This window comes from Ammospiza nelsoni, chromosome 6 (assembly GCF_027579445.1).
Source record: "Ammospiza nelsoni isolate bAmmNel1 chromosome 6, bAmmNel1.pri, whole genome shotgun sequence".
In the NCBI taxonomy this organism is placed as follows: domain Eukaryota; kingdom Metazoa; phylum Chordata; class Aves; order Passeriformes; family Passerellidae; genus Ammospiza; species Ammospiza nelsoni.
In genome coordinates this window covers 31192569-31215662 of record NC_080638.1, presented here as the reverse complement: position 1 = coordinate 31215662, position 23094 = coordinate 31192569, and the positions used below count along the sequence as shown (strand labels likewise).

The window sequence follows — 23094 nt, the reverse complement described above, 5'->3', positions numbered from 1 at the left end:
CCGCCGCTCCTTCCCCCGCCGCCCCTTCCCCCGCCGCCGCCTCCCCTCCCCCGCTTCCCCCCTTGTTATGGTTATGATGATTTTTCTTTAGCCAGCCATGGCAGAGAGGTGTTAGACACTCCGCCGCTTCCTGATCCCGCTGGCTCCTCCCCGCTTCCCTCAGCAGCTGATCCTCAGCTGCAGCCCGCGCCTCCCGGCCCGGCTCTAGCGTGGCGCCGCCGCCGGTTAACTCGCTGCTGGAGCGGCGCGGGGGACAGACACCCTCGCCCCTGCGGGGGGACGGTAACGTTCGCCACTCCGGGGACGGACAGACACGTTCGCCACTCCAAGGACCTCCTGGGGCAAGGACACATTCGCCGCTGCGGGAACTTCCAGGGGCCGGACACACTCGCCGCTCCGGGAACCTTTTTGGGGAAGGACCTGTTCGCCACTCGGAGGAGCTGCTGGGGAACGGGTGCGCCCGTCTCTCGGAGGAGCCGCGGGAGGACGCGCCCCGCCGCCGCTCGGGCGGCCCGGCGGAGTGAGCCGTGCCGGTGCAGCCCCGCGGCCGGCGGGGAGGTGGCGGCGGGCGGGCAGGCAGGCAGGCAGGCAGGTGCTCCCGCGGAGCGGGTAATGGAAGGCAGCGCTCCGGAGCCACGGCCGGCCCGCCTGAAGGCAACGGGCGGGCAACGCACCGGAGGGAGGATGAGGGGAAAAACAACTCAAGTGCGGGGGCTGTTTGCAGTGGGGCTTGTCCTCTGTAAATGCTGAGTGATTTCTACGGGAATTCAAAGCATTATGGCTTTAGAATTTAGTTTGAAGGGTTTTTTGTTGTTGTTGTGGCAGTTGTTTTCTCTATTATAGTTATTATGGGTTTCATAGCTTGCTTTTTGCTGCTCCTTCCCGAGCAACACTGAAAACAGGAGGGCTGCCCCATCGCAAGTGCGTCAGTAGACCTTTCTGCAGCCCTTGGAAGACAGCTCAAAGTACCGATAAATTTTCTTCTCTTATCCTGCAGCGTCAACTAACCCCTAAAACGCAGCTGGCTAACCAGGTGGAAGTGACCTGTGTTGTCCTTCACTGTTTAACAATACCCCAACCTTTACCTTACTGGAATAAGAATATCTTTTCTCTTTCACAGAGACCCTGTACTTCTCAGGTAACATCTGATACCATGTCAGGCAACAGGAGTGTCATTCAAAGGGTGATGTCCCTGAGGTGCTGCAGAGACCCCCAGTCCCACCTTGCAGCTGACTGCATGCTGCCTGTGCACAAAATGAGCAGCTTGGAACCTTCAGGTCTGTATTTCCCCATGGCAACAGTACCTAGGGACGATACAGTTTTCAGAAGGTGAGAGGAATTAGCCTGACCATCCTGGCCATCTTTGTGTAGTGCTGCATCTGCTGGGAATTAGGAGTCTTGAAACTTTAAAATAAGCAGTGGGGAAAGCCCTCCCTGACATAAACTGTGATGTGGCAAGATGACTGAGTACTCTTAGACTGCTGCCATATTCCAGTGACAGCTTTTCCATAGAAATAGAAATTATTTCATTATAAAAAGTCACTTAAGTGCTTTGGGTTTCTTCTTGGTTAAGATTATAGAAAGAGCATCAAATCCCGCATAGACCAAGCTTTTTATTTGACAACACTATTGCCTTAATTTTAACACATAACAAAAGTAAATAAAAAAACTTTCTCTTCTAATTGGGAGTAAAAAAAGAATGTAAGAAGTTACGTTAACAGTGTTAACATTAACAATTAACAATGCTTCATAACTGAAGTGAAAACAAAGCAGTTAATCTCTTCTACTCTGAACCATACATAAGGGTATTTTCTAGTTACAGTTGTTGATGGCCAACTACTGCCATGTAGCATGTCTAGCCACCCTCAATATAGAGAGGCAAAGACACTGTCCATCATGGTTTGTGTTTATTAGCTTCAGACATTGCTATAAAATCACATTTCATATCTTTGTTCTTTGCATGCCATGACATTCTGCACCATTACAATTATATCAGAAATTGTTGCTCACTCAGCAAGATTTCACTTTTTCCCCTTTCCTAAAGTATTGTTCAGGTTGAATATCTTTGAGTACCTTTGGTTTCTGTACTGAAAGAAATATGCAATATAATAAAATCTCCAGTGCTTTTTCTCCACATTCTGGATCCAGTCTCTAGGAAAGCTGTGTACTTTTGCATAGAAATAAAACTATTTCCTAAGCCCCCAGTTCCAAGATTTTTAAGAAAGATTTAACTGAGTTTGTTTTTGTTTTGTTGGGGCTTTTCTGCTTGTTTGTTTTTGTGGTGTTTTTTAAATCACATTTCTAAGCAGTCAGAATTTTAAAGAAAAGTAATAGCAGACTGTCAGTCTGTTCTGCTCAATGACATGAGCATATAGGTTAAAAAACTGTACTGGTAAGCATTCTTTTCACTCTCTTGTTTCCTTTCTTTGAATTAATTTTGAATATAGCACCTAAGGAAGTTACCCTAGCCTATACAGGGTGATATCTTCCTTGGAAAATGACTGATGTCTATGTTAATAAAGCCAGAGTGCTGTTATCTCTCCAAAGGCACATAGACTGTTGTCCTGAGTCATACTGAAGTAGCATCTTTGTCTCCTTTAACAGGAACATTCTGCAGCTTGCAATGGAATCGATGTATTGACAGGAGTTAGTCAAACAGATCAAACTTCGAGTTGCTCTTCTGGGGGACATGTTAGCATGGGGCTGCTGTACTGAGAATGGTTGTCACAGACCAAATTGGATTGAGCCTGGCCAGACTCAAAGGGCACAGGAAGCCAGAGTCTGTCTGCACACACTGCTTGAGCTGCTTAATTCTGTAGTATGTTCATAGTCTCCTCCATGTCTCAAAAACAGCATGAAATCAAGCACAACAAATGTTTTGCCTGGAATTTCAACAAGTAGGCAACAGAGTGGAGGAGTCAACTGGAAAGGAAATGGGAGATAATGAACAGGAGAATGACTTGCAGATGCCCTTGGAAATGAAGGTAAGTAAATAATGTTTGATGCAAAACAGAAGAGGGAACTAGGAGAATCCTTAAAATAGAAAAGTTATGTGGTTAATGAAATATGTAAAAAATCTTGGGTTGCAGTTTCAGAGTTGTTAATTCCAAGGTTGTGCAGAGCTCAGTCTCTCAGAAGTACTAAATTGATATCTATGAGGTATGGCCATGGTGTCACATTACACTCATATTAGCTTCTGTCCATGCTACAGATTTTTTGTTCTGCCTCTGGAATGACTGACAATAACTGATTGGTGCTTATTGTCTACTGGTACAAAGTTATCCCTTCAACATTTTTCTGAATAAATTTGAATTAGGAGAATCAGTTAAATTGCATTCGTTGTTTCCATTTGATAGCTGGGGTGTGTTTGATCATTAATAGGAGGCCTACAGTCAGCTTTGCTCTGTGGCATTTCCACTGGTCAATGGCTATTGTGTTAGGAGCTGTGTTGGTTAATACTGGAGGGAGAGGTATTAGGGCAGTCTTTGTATATCAACAAGAGAACAAGGGTCTTAGCTGCAAGGATGTTTTGGAGCTGCCAAACTGGTATATACCCTGGGTTCTAGGATCTACAAAGACATTTCAGTCAGACCTGATAGCTGAAAAACAAGCTTGAGTGGCAGGTAAACTGGTGATGCTATCCACGGACACTCACAAAGAAGATAATAAGAGGGCTTTCAGGGAAGAGTTCTAGCTCTGCTGAGCTCTAATTTCTTGCTAGTCATTCACAGAAGAGAGAAGACTGTTTTGAGTTTGGACAGGGGGAGGTATCTCATCTGAAATACAAATAAATTAATATCTCTCTTCAGATGATTTATGGATCTGCTCCTTTCCCCAGAGCTAACTCGGAGATAATGTACGAGGGTAACAGAAGACCAAGGATTTAAGTGAAGCATGATTGATTGTGTCAGGCAAGAAAGGATGAGATTTAAATACTCTTTTTGGGGTTCTGTTGAACCTTTGATTTGCTTTGGTTAATCCAGAGTGGAAACTGAGAAGTTTGGACACTGATAGTTGGATGTCTGTGGAGTGAGTCAGAGAGAGTGAATGCATAACTAGGAAAGTGAAGCTGAGTCAAGGCTTTTATTCATTTGTTTATTTATACCAATATTTTTTATTTTTGAGGGGCAATAGAAAGAAAGGGTAAACCAAGAAGACTACATCATATTTTATCCACATCATTTTTAAAAAATAATTTTGCTTGTGTAATTTATTCCCTCTAGTAAAAATTTGGTGGCTTCTGGGCTTTTCTCCCTTTGCTTACTTTAATAGACCAGAAAGGTAGGAAAAACTAGGACTTTTTTCTCAAATGTCTCCCCTTGGGGCTTGCTGTTCTGCTATGTAGGTTTAACATGCAGCTAAGCCAATCTAATGATTTGTGGCCACTTAAAGGTGGCTTTATTTTTTTGTGGCACTGTGTTCTGTCCCTTTCTTTGTGCTGATGCTGCTACTTACTGGACCTGCTTGTCTGCCATGTGTTTATTTGGCTCATGGAAGCATCCCAATGAGTGCCAAAATCAGCACAAAACTAGTCTGGAGTGCCCAGCTGGGAGATGAGTTTTGGAGATGGGGGATGTCATATTCTTAGCTGCCATAAACAGTGAGGCTGACTCAGTGTGCCTTCTGGACTGAACTACTGGGGTAAGCTCTTCAAGAAATGGAATTGTGAAATTAATCTATCTTTCTATATAAGTAATGAAAAGAGTTGGCAATTAAGGAAGAAATACATTGATGATGATGATTGATGTTAATACAACTCATCCTCATGGGATTATCTGGCATTTTACACCTCTGAGTTTTTTTCAGATTCTTTGCAAAACCTGCAAACTCTGTCAGATCCCTTCAGTGAGCTACCACTGACTCATCTTTTGGCTTAAGATGTAGTTTCACTGAGATCTGGCTGTATGATGGGTTAGTACAAGGAGTTTAAACCAGAAGAAATCCCAGTTTTTTGCTGTGCTAGCTTTCTGCTCACTTAATTCCTTGAATCAAGCAGGCACCAGTATTTGCAGAATTGAGGCTAGAGAAGAACGCTGACAGGGACAAGGGGGAAGAGAATTGCCTTTTGAACAGAAGCTAAACCTTCTATCCACCTGGTTGCAATACAAGACTCCATCTTTAGGATGGGGCTTCACAGTTGATTGAAACTGCTCTCATTGTGACTTCTTGAGAAAAGAAACCCTACTGCCTTCCTGGTATCAACCCTGTTAAAACAAACCCTGCTCAAAATGGCTTGTTTGCATATATAGTCATGGTGTTACCAGCATCGACAGAAGGAAGATAAATCACATTAGAAGTTGAAATGGGAGTTTGGCTTTTTTCTGTAGCTTGGGATGGGGCCCCAAAGAGAGTGTTATTAATGAGCTAGTGGGGACTACATGCAGCTCTCTGCTCATTGTCCGCTACCAGCAATTTAAGTCTTCACTGGAGCCTCTCTCCTTTGATATTCCACGATCATTGATTTTCCTTTGAACACTGACTCATTTACCCTAGTCTTCTCCCTCCTAAAGAATGAGCTAATGTCATTATAAAAATAAATTCTTTTTTCTGTGGTCAGCAGAACAAGTGAAGCCTGGTTTCCTATGGATTTGTCCTGATGTGGTACTACTGTGTGGATTCTCATATGTATATTAAGCAGCGTCTGCGCATGCTTACCATTTTATCAGTGACAACTTTATTAGGACCTTTTTCATCCATTTGGCTTTGCATTTCACTTGTTACCTTTGTACAAATTTAGAAGGAATTTAGCAATGGTTTAAACATGCTTTTTTGGCAAGGAAAGTGGGGAAAGTAATGGGACCCAGAGGCAGAAACACCAACATAGAGTAATTTCACAACCCTTCTTTCCTTAGGAAATCAGGCTAAAAATTAGTCTTTTGACAGAGACCTCACATCAGGCTACAGACACAGAAAAGTAAATGTTGCTGTTTACCATATAAAGGTTTCTCTTTACCTGCTGTAACAGATTTCTTATAAGTAAGGCTAAGCCAGCAGTTGGTGTTTACTTACTTGGTAATCTTCTCATCTTCAGCAATGTCCCTATCAGGTTTTGGGAACTTTTGGTTTGTTTGGTTTGGCCTTTTTTTTTTGTTTTGTTTTGTTTTGTTTTTATTTTTTTTTTTTTTTTTTGTTGTTTTGTTTTTGGTTTGGTTTTGGGTGTTTTTTAGGGTTTGGTTTTTTGCCAGAGTGCCTTCATGCATCAGTTGCTTTCACTTATTTTTAATTTAATTTTTATACTTGAATAAATGGCTATGTAGATTTAAGACAAAGTGTTAAAAAGACTTGTGGCTTACAGGACACTGTAATGTCAATGATGCCATGAAAAATAAAGGCTTTAAATGCAACCAGGGATACATTCCTTTTACTTGGAGAAAAGCTAGCATCTTCTCTGTGAGGTTTTCACAGTGTAATAAAATAGAAATTATTTTATAGAAATATTATATAAAATAAATATTGGGATATTTTAATTTTTCTCCATTGTAACTTTACGCTTCTATTACTTTAGAAATGAAAATAAACAATTTATTTGCAGATTTGTTCAGTATTTTGTGCTTATCTTGAGGTCTGACAGAGTTGTCTTAAGGATGCCTTGCCTATCCCACAGTAGGGCAGCTGGATCCTGGAGCCCAGCTGCATCATCTTGGTTCTCTTTCCAATCACTTGGGCCTTGAAATGTCTGTTGTGCCCCCAGGTGTTACCTTTTGTCCTTGAACTAGTTTACAGATGGATCAGTTCCATGATTTTCTGACCCTGTCATTACAGATATGTGGGTGCTGGAGCAAGGGATCAGGGAGTGAGCAGTCAGTCACAGGTACAACAGGAAAGGTGAGACTATCCATCCAAGTGGCAATCCAGGTTTATGCTAGATTCCAATGACCATGCAAAATAAAGCACTATACCTTAAGGGATATGTGTGAAGGGAAGAGAGAGGGAGAGAAACAGGCAGAACATGTCCATCTGACTGTGGGAACTCGGGTACTGCCAGAGCCCTCCAGCTTTCTCTCCTGAGCATGCACATGATGCACCTTTCTCCTGAGCACAAGTCGTGTGAGCAGCTTCAGAGTCGTGCTGGCTCCTGCATAGTGACCTGCAGTTCAGCTGGTCAGCTGTGCCTGGTGCATCGCAGCACAGGGATGGATGGAGAAGCTGCAGCCAGGCTGTGGCTGAAAGGGAGATGCAGACCTTCCCTCTAGAGGAGAATGAGGCACAGACAAGGTGTGAGTTACTGCAGTGAGATTGCAATGCTTCGTAACTCAGAGAATTAATACAAAAATGGGTCCATGTCTCGTCACTGTAGAGCAAGACTGAGAGGCTTCGCAGAAACACTTATGTTTTTGTATTTGTACATTGGAATTTTGAATTTGTACATTTCTACATTTTGTATTTGTACATTCAAAATACAGATGTGAGTCAATGGAAAACAAAACTCTGATCCTACCCCAGCACCAGTGAGACCTGATACAGCCACACCATGCTGGCATAGATCTGGTCATTTGAACAAGTAGCTGCTTAACCTTTAATAGTCTTGACATCTTATTTCTGATAAGGAGAGGGCCTTATTTGCTCAGAAAAGTGTTTTGAAAATCACCTGTTTTCTTTGTGAGCTATTGGGATGTCTGAGTACCTCATTCCTGAGTTAAGAAAAAAAAGAAGGGGGAAAATAAAGATGAGTTATAGACTGAGAAAAATCCTGCTTCTGAAGATTTTTACCGGTGCCAACCATTAGCCTCTTTGTTGCACTCTTTGGACAACAGGTCTGCTAAATACCAAATCTCTACTAGGGAGATCCTCCTACTGTGATGACTACAAGTGGTAAAGTTAAAACAAAACAGAGTTGGATGCTGTTAAATTGATTTAGCACAGTATTTTCTGTGGGTTCAGTCTCTACTTCAAATAGATAGAGCTTGGTGGAAAGCTAACAGCACAAAATCTGGGAGCTACTGAGAATTGCAAAGGAATTTGAAGAAATTGGGCGCTCAGATCCTCTCATTTGGAATGGAATTTGGGCTGGAAACTCGTTTGCGTTTTAACAGGGATGACCTCAAACCTTGACGATCGTAACTCTGGATACAGCATCTGCCTGTACACTCACTGTCCAGGTTTTGTGGTGTCAATCTTCTAACATTCTTATTTCTCTGTACACACGGGGGAACAATCACTTGTCATGATTAAGTGACATGTTCCTCTGTTAATTTCTTAACAGTCTCCATTTGATTTGTTCCCTCTTTTGTTTTCTTCCAGTTTGCCACTTTGGAGGTGGCTCCGATTCGCTATTTATTTTCCCGGCTGCCTTTGTTCTTTACTTCCCACTCTATCTGGTCCTCCTGCCCCAGGGGTTTCGCGGCGCTCTGCGTGTGGGTGACTTCACGCCCGCTGCGGCTCGCTGCTCAAGCCCTCCCTAGTCGCAGACAACACACTGCACATTTCACTCCAAAAACCCGCTTTGAAAAGAGGCGGCTTTTCAGTGTTCCTGCCAGCGTTTTGCCCGTCCGAAGGCACGCTGGCGCCGGCCCAGCCGCCCCGCCGCTAGCTGCCGTACAACATGGCGGCGCCCGCCGCCCAGTCGCACCGCCGGCACAGAGGAAGCGTCCGCCGCTCTAAGGCTCCCGGTGTGTGTGGCGACTGCCCCGCGGGGCGTTCCTGCGGCCGGACGCAGCCGTTCCGCGGTACGCAGGCAGCGGGCGGATCGGTGGGCGCTCGGCGGGGCCGCGGGCGGGCGGCGGGCCCGGGCGCGGGGGAGAGGCTGCTGCGCGCATCCTGGAGAGGCCGCGGCTGCGGCTGCAGGTGCGCCGGTGCGCGGTCCGGTGCGCCCGCGGCCTCCCGCATGCTCACTCCCGGCGTTCGGGCCTCTTCCCGGGGTAGATAACCGCGACCGAACCTAAAGCGGGCAGCGCGTTCCCCCTGATGCCGAGGGGAGCCGCGGACGCCCCTGCCTGCCCCATCCCGGCGGGCCTGGCAGCGGCCCGGAGGAGCGCTCGGCTGGGATCCCGGGCCCGCCCCCGGGCCTCGGCGCGCCGCTGCCGCCGGGGCTGAGGGGGGCCGGGGCGTCTTACCGGGGCTTCTCCTGCCCCGGCGGGGGACCCGCACAAGGATCACAGGCACCCCCGGTTCCCTGAGGGGCAGTGGCTGTTGGACCGAGGGAGAGGGCTGCGGGCGGGCTCGTTGCCCCCGGTGCTGGCACTCAGTTTACGGGGTGGCCGCGGACCGCCTGTTGCTTCGGGGGTGCTCGGGCAGGTCCCTGGGCCGTGCTCGGGTGCTGGGAGCGGCTGTGCCGCATCGATGCTGGAGTAGCATCGACACCCGAACTTCTTGTGGGGAAGCGAGCGCAAGGACAGCCCTTTAGAAACAACGTGATGGGCTGGGATGGAGGAGCAGGACTGATTTCAGTTTATTGAAGGGGTACTAAGCTTCTGTATGATAGAGGGACAGCTAAATAAGATGCTGCTGTTTTAGGGCTTTTCAGTGCCCAAAGACCATTTGACCCTAGTATGGATGTGAATGTGATGGACAAATAAATGCCTGTTATTTACTAATGCGTGAACGGACATGCTTATTCTGCAGCAATTTCATTTTGGCCTTGTTTAGATTGATCTAGTTACAAACTGAACTAAAAGGTGTTGATAATAACTGTGACTAGGTTATTTTTGGAATAGCAGAGTTTGTGGAAGTTGCACCAGTTTAATTGAATGGATTCCCTTTAAAGTTTTTAGTGGTGTGATCAACAGCAGCGTTCAGTCTTCCTCTTCCTGCCCAATCCATCACTGCAGCAGTCTGTCCCCAGCCCCCAGTCTATCAAAGTGGGACCCGGAACTTTTTTCTGTCAGGATTACAAGTTATGGCTAGAACCTTATTGTGATAGCATTGCATGTGTTTAATATCTCTAAACACATTTTATTAAGTTGTCTATAATTTCTTCCTCTCTTATTTTTCACTGCAGGCATGATGAAATCCCACAAGGCTGTTTTGAGAGGATGAGGTGAAGAGGGAGAAAGGGCAATAAAAAATGGCCAAGCAAACAGCCGTGACGATTACTTTGGCGACCCTGCTGGGTGTTGCACTGGGGGGCCTGGTTTTGTGGAAAGCAACCCAGCATCGGAAAGGAAAAACACGCTGTAGCAGTCAGCAAGAGGAAGCAGCAGGAAAGTCAGGAGATGAGAAACTCATTAAAGCAGAGGATAAGAAGGTGCTTTCCTTCTTCAGATCTCCCACCTTTTGCTGGATAGAGAGGACCCTTGGTGCAGACATAGTCATAGTTTCAGAGCAGGAGGAGTGGGATCATGCTGAACCATTGCTGAAGAAGGAGCTGGAGAAGTGGCCGGTTCTTGGAATTGATTGTGAATGGGTGAGTGATCAAGAAGTGCCTCTCCTTCCTTTAGATTGCAAACTGCATGGGGAAATCATTGAAGGTGGAGCAATTTCTTTGCTTAAACAGATACCACGGTGTGTTGACTACTGAAACTGTGATTGTCTGTCATGATGGCAGTGAAGCAGATGCTAATTTTGATTCTTCTTACTTTTAAATATGCTAAGTTTTTGATTCACCAGATGTATTTGTTTCCTGAGTTCCGTCATAAGTCGACTTTACTAAATATAATAACAGTTGTATGGCTAAATATAGCATTATGTGTTTTGTGTAATGTCTCTTCAAAGGTGATTTACTAGAAAGTAGCTTGACTTACGCTATTTTAAATCTAGCTAGGTATTCAAGAAACAATATCTTAAGAATGTTAAGTCCGAAAAGGAGGATAATGCTGATACATAGATAAAACTCACTGGGACAACCAGAAAACAAAGTTCCTCTTCTGCTTCTACATTTGCATGTGTGATATCTCAAACAGGCTTTAAGTAATTTATAAAGCCTGGCTTTGCCATTGTTTTTACTGGAAATTTACTCACCCCACAGTCATTAGTATAAGCCACAGCTAAGCAATATATTTGCCATACACATTCATATAGTGGGTGGCTTTGTGTTGATGTGGATTCAGAAATGTTTCTGATTTCTTCTACCAGCTCAGCTATGAAGGGGAAGGGTGAAAGGGGGAAAGATTGTCATGTGGGAATGTGGCAAGAAGTAGCTTGGGCACAGTAACACTGTGAAAAAGACCACACAATTTGCCATGAATTTTTAGAGACACGTAACAATACTTTACTGTGTAAACAATACTGTGTAAACTGATAAGTATTTCCTCCTTTCAGTGGCCTTTTTTGCAATTTGCTTCAGCTCTGGTATTACTAATAATACAATAACCTGGACTCTCATTTTTTATTTCATTACAGGTATCTGTGGAGGGAAAAGCAAATCCTGTATCCCTGTTGCAGATGGCTTCTTCCAGTGGCCTCTGCATTCTTGTTCGGTTGCCCAGGCTTGTTGCCGGTGGCCAGACTCTTCCAAAGACCCTGGTGGACATCATGGCAGATAGTGCTGTGTTGAAAGTTGGGGTAGGATGCTGGGAAGATGCTTGCAAATTGCTTCATGATTATGGTCTTCCAGTCAAAGGGAGCATGGATCTCCGGTATTTAGCCATGAGACAGCGGTAAGTGCCTGAACACAGAGGTAGGTCGCTTGAGGCCTCATTTGTTGGAAAGTTGGAAATGTATCTTAGGTGATTTGCATAAGCTGAATGATATCAGGCTGGTATGTCTGGAATTCTTAGGGTGGCTTTAGAAAATATGCATTGATAGCTGTAGCCCAAGAGCCTGTGATGCTTCTATTCTGTGATCTTAAGGGAAATTAAATCTTAATGAGGATTTCATTTGCTAATTGTGTCTGTTAGTCTTCTCTCACAGACTGATACCTTTGTGGACTTCTCTGTGTACCATGCTTCAGCTCTTAAGAAGTCCAAGCACAGTGATTTAATGCAGTAAGAATGAACACTGTGTCAGCAGATGTTTGAATGCCAAGAAGTGTGAGTTAAATGTGCACAGGGCATGTAAATGGAACTGTTGAATTTCAAGATTTCTTGAAATGTTACTAAATAAACCAGTTCCAATTTTCTCTTTTAATAACAGTTCTTCTATGGAAGGGTTACACTTGTGATGCCATTTTCTTATCTTTTACTCTTCCTGAAACAAGATGTTTTACTTGCAAATATTCTTCATGTACAATTATATGTGTGCCTGGGTATGGTGTTAGTGATCTGGGCCACATGTTTTCTGACCTATTGATGCCTTTTTAACACTGAGGATGGACTTCTTTTCTCCAGTGGCTAGGATTCTTCCTGGTTCTTGGGCTTCTCATGAATCCCTAGGACAAGTGGTCCATCACTGAATGATGGGCCTCTTTAGTTCAGAAGGGAGTAGTTCAGAGCCAAACACTTCAGCCTTAAATGTTACTAACTCCCAGCCTTGCCTGCTTTGCATATTGCAGACACAAGATAATTACTAAATCTAGAAAGGACATTTTAGTAGAGGGGAGGAGAGGGCCTGTAAAGCTGAGAGGCAGCTGTGTGCTGTTTGAGTCATGCATCATGTGCATTGTCTTCTCGCAGGTTCTCTTCAGAGGCCATCTGAATTTGCATGAGTGTATAGTTTCATTTTTAATATATTTGTTTCACTTTCTTTGTTGAATTGAAGGAAGGATCTACTTCACAACTGCCTTAGCCTTAAGTCTTTAGCTGAAAAAGTCCTGAACTTCCCACTTGACAAATCTCCTCATGTGCGTTGCAGCAACTGGGAAGCAGAAGAACTGACACAAGATCAGGTGTGTTCCCCACTTCAACTTACTGTTTTGGGAAGAAAAGTAACCTTCTTAGTTGCAAAAGAGGCTTTACAACAGGGAGATCTGAGCCTTTTCAAATTATTCCTCAAACCCTTATGTGTGCTGGGGCCTAAAGTTAATTTCAGACTCACTGCCTGCATTCCCCTCCTTTTCCTTTAAGATAATTTTCTGCTATTCTCCCTGGATTCTTTACCGTTTTCCTTTAGTCCTGAAAGATCTATGAGACAAGATACCTTGAAGAAGTGTTTCCAAAACCTCAGCTTTTTATTATTTTCTTCAGTCTGTATCAGTCAGTGCAATATTAGAGAGACCCTGGAAATCTTGTTCACATTCTTTAGAGCACTGAGTTTTCCCCGACTGCCCAGTTTCTTTAGTCAAGCTGCACATGCCTGCTGAAGCAATGACCAGCAGAGGGAGTGACAGGACAAAAAACCGTGCTGAATTCTCTTAGCCAGTGTGCCAAAAGGGAACTTTTTATGAAGGAGGGATTGGTGGGATGTGAGAATGTCTGACCTAAATACATTTTCAGTCCCTTGCAGTTCCTGGGGGCACTACCCCAAGGTAGTGGGATGTGGTGTTGTTATGAAAGTGCCACTCAACTGGCAAAATTAAAAAGGAAATGAATCCAGCTTCTGGTTTTACTGTACCTTCTGCTAAAGACTGAGAATGTTGGGAGTATTTGCTGTTTGTCAGTATCTTAATTTCTGTGCTTTTCTGCAGGTTCTCTATGCTGCTAGGGATGCCCAGGTCTCAATGGCTCTGTTCTTCCGTTTGCTGGGATTTACCAGCCTCCCTGCTACATCTGAAGGTGAAAACTCTGTCACTACTTGGGAGAAAGCCCGGGGTAAATGCCAGGGCTTGGTGGATATCCCGTTTAGAGGAAGAAAGAGTGGCAGCACAGGAGAGGAGAAGAGTGGAGAGGGACGTTCCCCTCAGAAAACAAAGAATCGGAAGTCTTGCATGAACAGCCAGCCCTCTGGCAATCAGCAAATGAGAGATCCACGGAGGCAGAAGCGAAAGCCTCTGGGTGTGGGATATTCTGCAAGGTGAGTGTAAGAGCACATCTTACTCTTTGCATTGCATGTGGAAAACCCTGAGTGTTGCCTCATGCTCTAGTCATTAAACAAAGTAGCTCATGTGAGCTAGGAAAGGCAGCACAGGACCTAACAGTCATGGGGGTCAGATCCTGTTTCTGTTTTCCTCATTTTCCTCTAGGTGATATCGAAAGCGGAGGCAGCACTTAGATCTCTACTTAGATCATGAGCAAGCTGAGGTGTTGTCTAAGTTTTACCCTTACTTCTTTTACCCTTCCTTCCTTCCTGTGTGGAAGCATTAGCCAGAGAGCAGAATTCTAGCAGGAGGCAGTTGGCTTTCCAGGTGTTATTCTTGGGTGTCCAGGGTGTCCTGAGCAGGGCTAGGAGTTGGACTCAATGATCCTGGGGGGTCCCTTCCAACTTGGCATGTTCTGTGATTCTGTGATTCTGCTGCTCAAACAGCTGTGCCCTGTCTTCTCCAAGGAAAAGGTGGCAATTGCACAGAGCTTGTCCTTTCATCAGGATCTGCCTCGTTGGCTGTTGTTTTCCCGTTGCTGTCCCATGTCAGTGTGGCCACAGAGATAGCAGGGCTGAAAGCTGAGGTTAGCAGGGGTAAAACATGTTGTGTGAGGAACCAGAGGGTACAGGGAGGAACAGCCTGTGGTAGCAGCAAAGCAGTGCCCTTCTCTGTTGGCCAGGGGGCAAGAGGAAAGAATAGTGCTGCTTTAGCCTTGCAGAGACGGCTATTGCTGGAATCAGGATTACCATCCTTGCAGGTGATTTTTTGGAGTGAATCCTAAATTCTTAGGAGCTTTTGCTAGCAAGAGTTCAGTTGTTTTTAAATTAAAAACAAGTTGGAAAAGTTGCTTTAAGCTCAGTGCAGTGGAAGATCTGGGGTATCTGTATGTTTGCTTTTGTTAGGATACAATCTAATAAAATTTGTCATTGGACATAACTAAAATTACATTAAAATATCATTGGGAAAGAAATAAATTTTTGTATTTGTTTTCTTTTTTTCAAGTTTATTGGATTGGCAATGGAGAAATTTTAGTGTAGTCAATAGTATTGATTTCATTAGCAGTGATTAACAGTATTCTGTTTTACAGAGCAAGTCCTTCATATTTATTTTAAATTTTTTTTTGGAGGCTGTGTAATACAAAACAGGAGGACTGCATCTCATGGGAGGATTAAAATTTAAACAAAATTACATTCCAAGATAAATTAAGATCTCTCCATATATGTTTATTTACTTTTTGTTTTTAACTGTGCTTGACTTCATGAGAGATCTGTAGACTCACTGCTTTTTACAGTATTTACTGCAATGTGGCTCTAGTCTGTGATAACATTGGATGTAGTTTCAAAAGTCCTTTTTCACTCTTCCTTTCTGTTTAAGTCTGTTTAGTTTTAATGTTTATTCATTTAGAGCTGGGAAGTACTGAAATTATCATGGTGGCTGAGTTGAGCTGTGGATGCTCAGTGGAAGGAGATGGCCTATGAATCAACCTTTTTAACTGGTAGAGCTCTGCTGAGAACTAATTTGTACAATCTCGCTGTAGAGAGGAAAGGAAGCTTTTCTGCAGTGTATTGTGACATCTCTGGCCAGCTCCTCCCAGGTGCTCTCTGAGCCCAGCCTGCTCCATGCTTCAATTTTGTTTGAAGGAGATTGGCAGAGTAAGGAATGTTTTCTGCAAAACAGAGCCCTTCCACACACTGCCACAAACTGCCAGAGGCCGCTCACACAGGACTTCTTGTCACTGCCAAAGATTGTGTTTGAGGGCATCAGCCCAGCTTTGTTACTCTCCTGAACTCATGTGTTCAAGTTCCCAGTGCTGAACTCATGTGTTCAGGTTCCCAGTGCAGACGTGGTTTTGGACCATTTCTCTTGAGTGAATAAAGTTATTGCTATTCACACTAAATTTTAGAAAAGTTTTCATTAAAAAACACTAAAATCCAAGCTTAGGCAGCTGATCCTTGAAAGTGCCTTGCCTGTAAGTTAGCGGTCTCTTTGAGCTTACTCTTAGCTCATCATCTTTTGTAACTTCAATTCTTTTTTGTTTTCTATTTCATTTTTTTTAAATGCTGTCTTCACTGATGACATCTCTTGAAAATTGGGATTCAAGAGTTACAATTATGTTGGCAGCAGGAGAGCAAAGATACCTTAGAGTCAGTTGGTGAACCCTGGATAAATTTTCAGATGTACTGCTTCCCTAAGCAGCAGACTGTGGAGTCTCAGCAGCCTCAAGTTTGTGTTTAGGGGTACTCCTGTGATTCAGAGGAAGCTGCCTGAAATGCAGTGTGGCACAGAGGGCTAGAGAAAGGTCTGGGGTTCTTTGCATGCTATTATAGCTGCTATAATATTGGCCTTGTTTCATAGAAAATCTCCACTGTATGACAATTGCTTCCTGCATGCACCAGATGGACAGCCCCTGTGCACTTGTGATCGCAAGAAGGCTCAGTGGTATTTGGACAAGGGGATTGGAGGTAGGCATACCATTTTCCTGTTGGTATTTGAAATGCTCCTCTCTCTCTCCTTTCTCTCCCCTCTCTCTCTCCCCTCTCTCCCCTCTCTCTCATCTTCCTAATGGAGCGTGATTTTTTTGGTATCCTGTCTTATTGGAAGTACTGTTGGGGATTCACTAGGATGACTCTTACATTGTAGCATTGTTATTTTAGCTCTCCAATACAATTTGTATTGAATATTTTGTCTTTGCCTTTATCCTTTTAGAGCTAGTTAGCACAGACCCTTTTGTTGTGAAGCTGCGTTTTGAGCCTTCAGGACGTCCCGAGTCCCAGGTTGATTATTATCTGACAGTCAAAGAAAACCTCTGTGTTGTGTGTGGCAAGCGAGAATCCTATATCCGGTGAGTTGTTTAGTGGGTAGGAGGTAATTGCATCTTCTAAAACAGGGCTGAGGTCTGCATCAACTTTGGCATCCAGAAGCTTGGTTAGTGGCCTGAAACATTGTGCTTCTTCATGTCCTGGATGGGACACTGTTTGAGTGCTCTGCAGTTGTTTGGCTGTATGAAACACTGAAGAGACCAGCCTTTCCTGTTACAGAGGCAGGAGATACTGATCCTAGGAGAGATCAAAGCCTGTGGAACATGTATGTGCTGCAGTTTGAGTGGCAGGGGCAGCCGTGTGCTGACACACACTGGGTGGGTGGCATACCCATCCGAAAAGAGCTGTACTATTCCTTCCACTACTTAATCCTTTATTTTTGAAAGGTTTAAGTGAGCCTAAAGCTCATGAGGTCAAAAAGAACAAGATTTTTCTCTTTGTCTTTTTGTCTGCTACTGATTAGTTGAGAAGTATACTTCTCATAGTGCATTACTTGATTTTTAGGTCGTTTTTTTTTTTTTACAGTAGGAATCTTTAATTGAAAGTGATGAATTTTTGGAAAGGAAAAAAGAGAAATGCAGAAAATAATAAAAGTAATCACTTTCTGTACTATATGTCCTGGTAATCTTTGCTTACCTGGACTTCTAGTTTTAGCTGACCCTTTCTGGGGCAGGAGGAGGAGGAACTGGGTAGCAGCAGCTCCAGACAAATGCAATGAGCTGCCTGTTTTGTGTTCTCTAGGAAGAATGTTGTTCCTCATGAATACCGAAGACACTTCCCCATCCAGATGAAGGACCACAACTCACACGATGTGCTCCTCCTCTGCACATCCTGCCATGCCATCTCCAATTACTATGACAACCACCTGAAGCAGCAGCTGGCCCAGGAGTTTGGGGCTCCCATCGGCTCCGAGGAAGGCGTGCGGCTCCTGGAGGACCCTCTGCGCAGGCAAGTGCGCTCGGGGGCGCGCGCCCTGCTGAATGCAGACAGCCTGCCTGAGCCCCGCAGGGCAGAGCTGCTGCAAGGCATCAAGGACTTCTATAACACAGACACAGTCACTCCAGAGATGCTCCAGGCAGCAGCTGATCTGGAAACCAGGTATAGCAAGCCCATGTAGGCTGAGTGTAAGGTTTTTAGTTGTTTGTATTGCGTTTCTTACTGGTTTTGTTTTTGTTTATACCCATCTCCCCTCAACCCACCATTGGTCTCTGAACTGCAGCTCTTGTTTCTTTCCCTCTTTCTATTCTTCCTCACCAGTCTTCTGTTCTTGCTCTCCATCTTCTCCTCCAACATTTTTGTACTTCTTTTGAAGGACAGATCAGGAAAAGAGTCTGAAGGACAGTCATATCAGAAGTCTTCTTCACTTTCTCAAAGTCTCCCCGAAAATCTTTTCTTAACAAGTGTCTAGTCTCTGTTTGAAATTAGTATCTTCTTCTTGTGCTCACTGTTGTTTGTAAAGTGCAGATGTTGTAACTCAGAACTCATCCAGGCAGGGAATTCAGTGACAGGCTCAGCACTCTGAAGGGTCATATAATTCTTGCCTTGAGAAATTTTCAGTCTCCTGAGGAGCTTGTAATGGACCTTAAGAGCTTTGTTTAGTGTTGCTGTAAAGAAGAACACTTTCTCCATTCAGAGAAACCATCTTTACAGTGTAACTGTGTTCCAGAAAGCAGTCTGGCATTGAAGCAAAGCTTAAAACTCTCCCTCTTGGTTAGCTTACCCTTTTTCTGTAATTAAACTCTGCAGCTGAAAGTATCTTCAGTGTCTTTCTGTTCACTGGAGACAGATCTGGAGTCTGACAGCGGGCTTGTGCGAAAATAAATTGTGCTTGTGTCCTGGCAGGATCTGCAATGAGAGCTACGTGCCACATGGACTGAAGGTGGTGCAGTGTTGTGCTAAAGGAGGCCTGCGCTCTCTCATGCAGCTGGAAAGACGCTGGCGGCAGCATTTCTTGGACAGCATGAAGCCCAAACACCTCCCAGAGCAATGGTCAGTGGACCATAACCATGTGAAGTTGATCCAAAAGTATGGGGAGGATCTTCAGATCAAGCTGTCATGAAACTAACTTCCTGGACTCTGGATAGTGTCTAACAGACATATGTAACTGAAGATGGAAAGACTGTTTTTATTTCTACATCTCCACTAACACCTGGGGCCTGTGTTTGCAAAAAGGCAGCAGTAGATCTGCCAGATTTGCCAGTTAAAATTAAATTTGGTGGTTTGTAGAGTTAAATCTTTGAACTTTCATGTAGTTTGGAAGTTTAATCCTACTCTGTCACTTACTAGTTCAGGGCAAGAGTGATGTGATAAGGGAACTTGTCTTCTCAAAGTGACTATGAATAATCATTTTCTTGCTCCCAGGATGTCTGATGCCTCCAGACCATTTCTCATATAAAGTGAGTTCAGAGAAAGGCAACAAAAGCACAATAGATTAATGTTTCTGGATTTTTCTGACATACATTTGTGCCCTTAGCTTTACCTTGAGGCCAGCAGGAGCAGGGAGGTCATCCTTCCCCTGTGCTTGGCACTGGTGAGGCACCTTGAGTTTTGTGTCCAGTTCTGGGCCCCTCAGTTTGGGAAGGACATTGAGATGCTTGAGCACATCCAGGGGAGGACAATGAGGCTGGTGAGGGGCTTGGAACACAAGCCCTGTGAGAAACAACTGAGAGAGCTGGGGGTGTTTAGCCTGGAGAAAAGGAGGCTCAGAGGTGACCTTATCACTCTCTACAGCTCCCTGAAAGGTGGTTGTAGTCTGGTGGAGGTTGGTCTCCAGGCAGGAACTGACAGAACCAGAGGTCACAGTCCTTAGCTGCGCCAAGGGAAATGTAGGTTGGGTATTAGGAAAACGTTTTTTACATAAGGGGTCATAAAGTATTGAAATAGTTTGCCTGGGGTGGTAGTGGAGTTACCATCCCTGGATATGTTAAAAAAAAGACTGGATGTGGCACTCAGTGCCATGGTCTAATTGAGGTGTTAGGGCTGGGTTGGATTTGATGATCTTGAAGGTCTCTTCCAGCCTAGTGATTTGGTGAGGGTCTTCTTGGTAAAAATATTTCTTTGCTTTCAGTGCAGTTGTATTCATAAGAGTTCTTTCTAGAGAAGACTCCTTGCCAGAGAGAGATTCCTTATAGGGAAGAAGCAAAGAAACCTTATTTTTTGCAGATTCTGAGCTGTCCCAGCATTGCAGATAGGCCTCAGCAAGTTTCCAGATGGCAAGTGCCTGATGAGAAGTGACACTCTGGCAGTATGGAAATACCCATGACAAGTCTTTTGTTAAACAGCTTCCAGTAACACAGAGTTTATAAAAAATATTTTTCCTAATTCTGCTTGTTTGTTGTGAGCAGTGTGCTCAGGCATGCAGGGCTGTTACAGAGACAGGGTGGCATAACTCCTGTGGCTGGAATGTTGGAATGGAAGGATGGAGGCCCTTTAGGAAGAGCAGGCACTGGAGGCAAGGAGGAGGTGTCACCTTCTATGTCAGTGATTGGTGGGAGAGCACGGAGCTCCATCCCAAGTGCATGGAGCTCAGCCTAGGGATGGATGAGGAGCCCATCCAAGAGCTTATGGGTCAGGATTAAAGGGAGGGCAGGGACAGGTGACACAGGGGATCTGCTACACATAACCCAGCCAGGAAGACAGTAGATGAAGCCCTCAACCTTGTGTTCACAAGGCCTAGTCTTCATGGGGGACTTCAGCCACCTCATATCTGTTGAAGAGGCAGCATAGCCGAGCATAAGCAATTCAGGAGGTTCCTGGAATGCATTGATTACTTTTCCAGAAAGCCAACTGCATCATGGGCTATGTCAAAAGAGGCATGACCAGCAGGCCAAGGGAGGTGATTCTTCCCCTCTATTCTGCTCTTGTGAGACCACCTGGAGTATTGTGTCTAGCTCTGTGGCCCCCAGCATAATAGAGCAAGTCCAGAGGAGGACTACAAAGATTATCAGATGGCTGGAGCACCTCTCCTATGACTTTTTACAAGAGTGTGTAGTGATAGAACAAGGGTTAAGGTCTTTAAACTGGAAGAGGCTAGGTTTAAATTAGATATTGGGAAGAAATTCCTTACTGTGAGGGTGGTGAGGCACTGGAACAGCTTGCCAGAGAAACTGTGAATGCCTCATCCCTGGAAGTGTTCAAAGCCAGGCTGGATGGAGCTATGAGCAACCTGGTCTAGTGGAAGGTGTCCCAGTCCATGGCAGGGATGTTGGAACTGATGTTCTTTAGAGTCCCTTCCAACCCAAACCATTCAGTGATTCTTTGAATAGCACTTGGTAAATACCTTTTCATATCAGACTGAAATAAGTACAGGTGTCTTAAAAGGGATAAGAGGAAACCTTTAAATTAAAGACCAAAAGCTTTTAAGAGATCTGACCACACATGGCAAAAAATGGAAAATCTGATGTTCTCTACCTGGATTTGACATGTGTGGTGGTGAGCAGGTTATACTCTCTTCATGCCTGTTTGTCTGTCTCTAAAATGGGACTAATAATACTTAACTATCTCACAAGGGTGTTGTGAGGCTTAATTAATTAATGTTTTTGTAAAATGCTTTGAAAATATAAGCTAGTGTGTGCTAATTATTGTTTTTTAAGATGTGCTGCTGTCCAACTTCCTTAAATATTCATGGTTTATGTCTGGTGCTAGACCTTAGTTAAAGACAACTTTTTAAAAATACACACTTCTTTCTGTACAATCCCTTTTGATGATTTTGATTGCATGAGATGAGTGTGCTTCTACTGAATGATGAAGCTATGCTCAACTTTTATATGCCTCTGCAAAGAAGTTTCAGTAAAACCCTTATCTTCACACTGCTGTGTATAGTGCAGTTGACCCAATTTTTCATAACATTTGGGCAGAATCCTGGACCTGCTGTGATTGTGGCTGAAACTGGCCCTTATCAGATAATTCAAGAAATTTCACAGGCCAGGGGTAAAAACCCTGTTTGTAGCAGAGACTGTTTGAGATAAGTAGGAGCCATGGAGAGAAATGGGACATTAATGCCATCCCAGAGGAGCTGCAATAGCAGCATGAGGAATCAAAGATTCATGATAAATACTATTTGTCACAGAGCTGCAAATGAGATAATTTTCATTATAAGGGCAATTTTTTCCCCTGTACCACTGGCAAGTCTTAACAAAAAAATCATCTAGCCAAATGTGGTATGTCTCTGTGCTCATTCACACAGCTGATTATAATCCCAGCATGACCTTCCTGCCTACAGCAGCAGTTTGGATATAACTTTTTCTCTCCAAAGCATTTTGAGCATGTGTTCAGCTAGTGCTATATCCTGTCTCCATCTGATCGGGGTGTTGAGAGCTCTGTGTGACTCAGAAACTCCTTTTCTGTCATCAGGAGTGCAAGGTGTCCATTTCACCTCTTTGTTCTGCTTTGTTTTTTTCTCCCTTTGTTCTGATATAGGAACTCCTGATCAAACTCTTTAATGGAACCGATTGGCTGACCACAGGGTCAGGTCTTTTCTGTTTGTGAGACAAGAAAGTAATGTGGAGACAAGAACTGGACTGCAGATCCTCTATTTTTGAGGAGCCAGTGGTATCATTGAAGAGGGTTTCTTCCAAATAATTTGTTCAGAAACAGAAACTAGCAAGGAGAACTTCCTTCACAAATATTTTCTAAACTAAGATACTTTGCTGTTTGTAAGATATCCTTAACTTGCATAATTTTAATTCAATCTGAAAGAAGAGGGGAAGCAATATATTTATTATGCAGAAATAGATTGGCTTTATTTTATTATGATTTTAGATTTTCTACTAGTCTATAGATAAAACTTCTTTGTATGTCTCCATTGCTAATTGTTACATTCTATAAAAATTTACTCTTTTACCAGACTTACCACTTTTGAAGTTCTCTTGTTCCTTTCTTGCATGCTTGCTTTTTCTCTTCTTTCCTTGTGTCTTACCCAGGCCTTACAGGTCCACTGTTCCTTACAGTAACACCTGGACCTCACCCTCCGAGTTTCCTTTCCAGTGCCTCCCCTGATTGGTGTGTCAGAGATCAGCAGTGCAGAGCCCATGCTGGCACCAATTCTGTACTTCTGAGCACTGGGATAGTGAGCTTGCTCAGGTAGGTTTGAATAGTGGGTTCAGGTGCTGTCCTTGGCCTGGTCATTTTGGTCAGTCATGGCTACAGGTTTATATTTGTTCAAATGAAACCTTAGATTTTTCTCAGGCTGGGCATTCATCTAGGTTGCATCAAGTATTTTACCTTAACTGAGACAGTCCTGCACTTAACCACACACATCCATTTTATCTGTGCAGGGGGAGAATTGGCAATGCTCTCTGTATGGGCTGGCTTTCACAACGTGGGGTTTTTCTTTCTGTTGCTTGTCACTTCACATTTTTAAGTTTGTCCAAAGTATGCTGCCAGAGATGGGGGAGAGAAATTTTCCCTTTTACCTGGTGCTTGGTGCCACCTGCCTGGTCCTTGCAGGTTAGCAGGGAACACACCACATCTGCTGAGATCCCCAAACGTGTCTTGGCTCATAAA

At 44.1% G+C, this 23094-nt stretch overlaps 1 protein-coding gene across 9 annotated transcripts; it reads left to right on the top strand.

Moving 5' to 3' along the window:
* The first annotated feature begins 83 nt into the window (after nucleotides 1–83).
* EXD2 (exonuclease 3'-5' domain containing 2) lies at nucleotides 84–22440 on the top strand. 9 transcript variants are annotated; one of them, XM_059473821.1, is made up of 11 exons: nucleotides 84–454; nucleotides 1121–1277; nucleotides 2605–2984; nucleotides 9938–10342; nucleotides 11278–11534; nucleotides 12574–12700; nucleotides 13439–13764; nucleotides 16127–16233; nucleotides 16478–16613; nucleotides 17332–17688; nucleotides 18433–22440. In XM_059473821.1, the coding sequence occupies exons 4-11, from the start codon at nucleotides 10004–10006 to the stop codon at nucleotides 18647–18649; spliced, it is 1866 nt and encodes a 621-aa protein (XP_059329804.1). In that variant the 5' UTR covers nucleotides 84–454; nucleotides 1121–1277; nucleotides 2605–2984; nucleotides 9938–10003; the 3' UTR covers nucleotides 18650–22440. The 9 variants fall into 9 exon arrangements, with proteins under 9 accessions (XP_059329804.1, XP_059329802.1, XP_059329803.1 ...); XM_059473819.1 differs by having other exon boundaries at nucleotides 1121–1329; XM_059473820.1 differs by having other exon boundaries at nucleotides 84–1033.
* Nucleotides 22441–23094: the final 654 nt, after the last annotated feature.

Excerpts from the sequence above, each read along its gene's own strand:
- EXD2 (XM_059473821.1), top strand. The coding sequence starts at position 10,004 with ATGGCCAAGCAAACAGCCGTGACGATTACTTTGGCGACCCTGCTGGGT. Across the intron at positions 12,701-13,438 it reads AAGAACTGACACAAGATCAG|GTTCTCTATGCTGCTAGGGA; the intron begins GTGTGTTCCCCA and ends GCTTTTCTGCAG. Across the intron at positions 13,765-16,126 it reads GGTGTGGGATATTCTGCAAG|AAAATCTCCACTGTATGACA; the intron begins GTGAGTGTAAGA and ends CTTGTTTCATAG.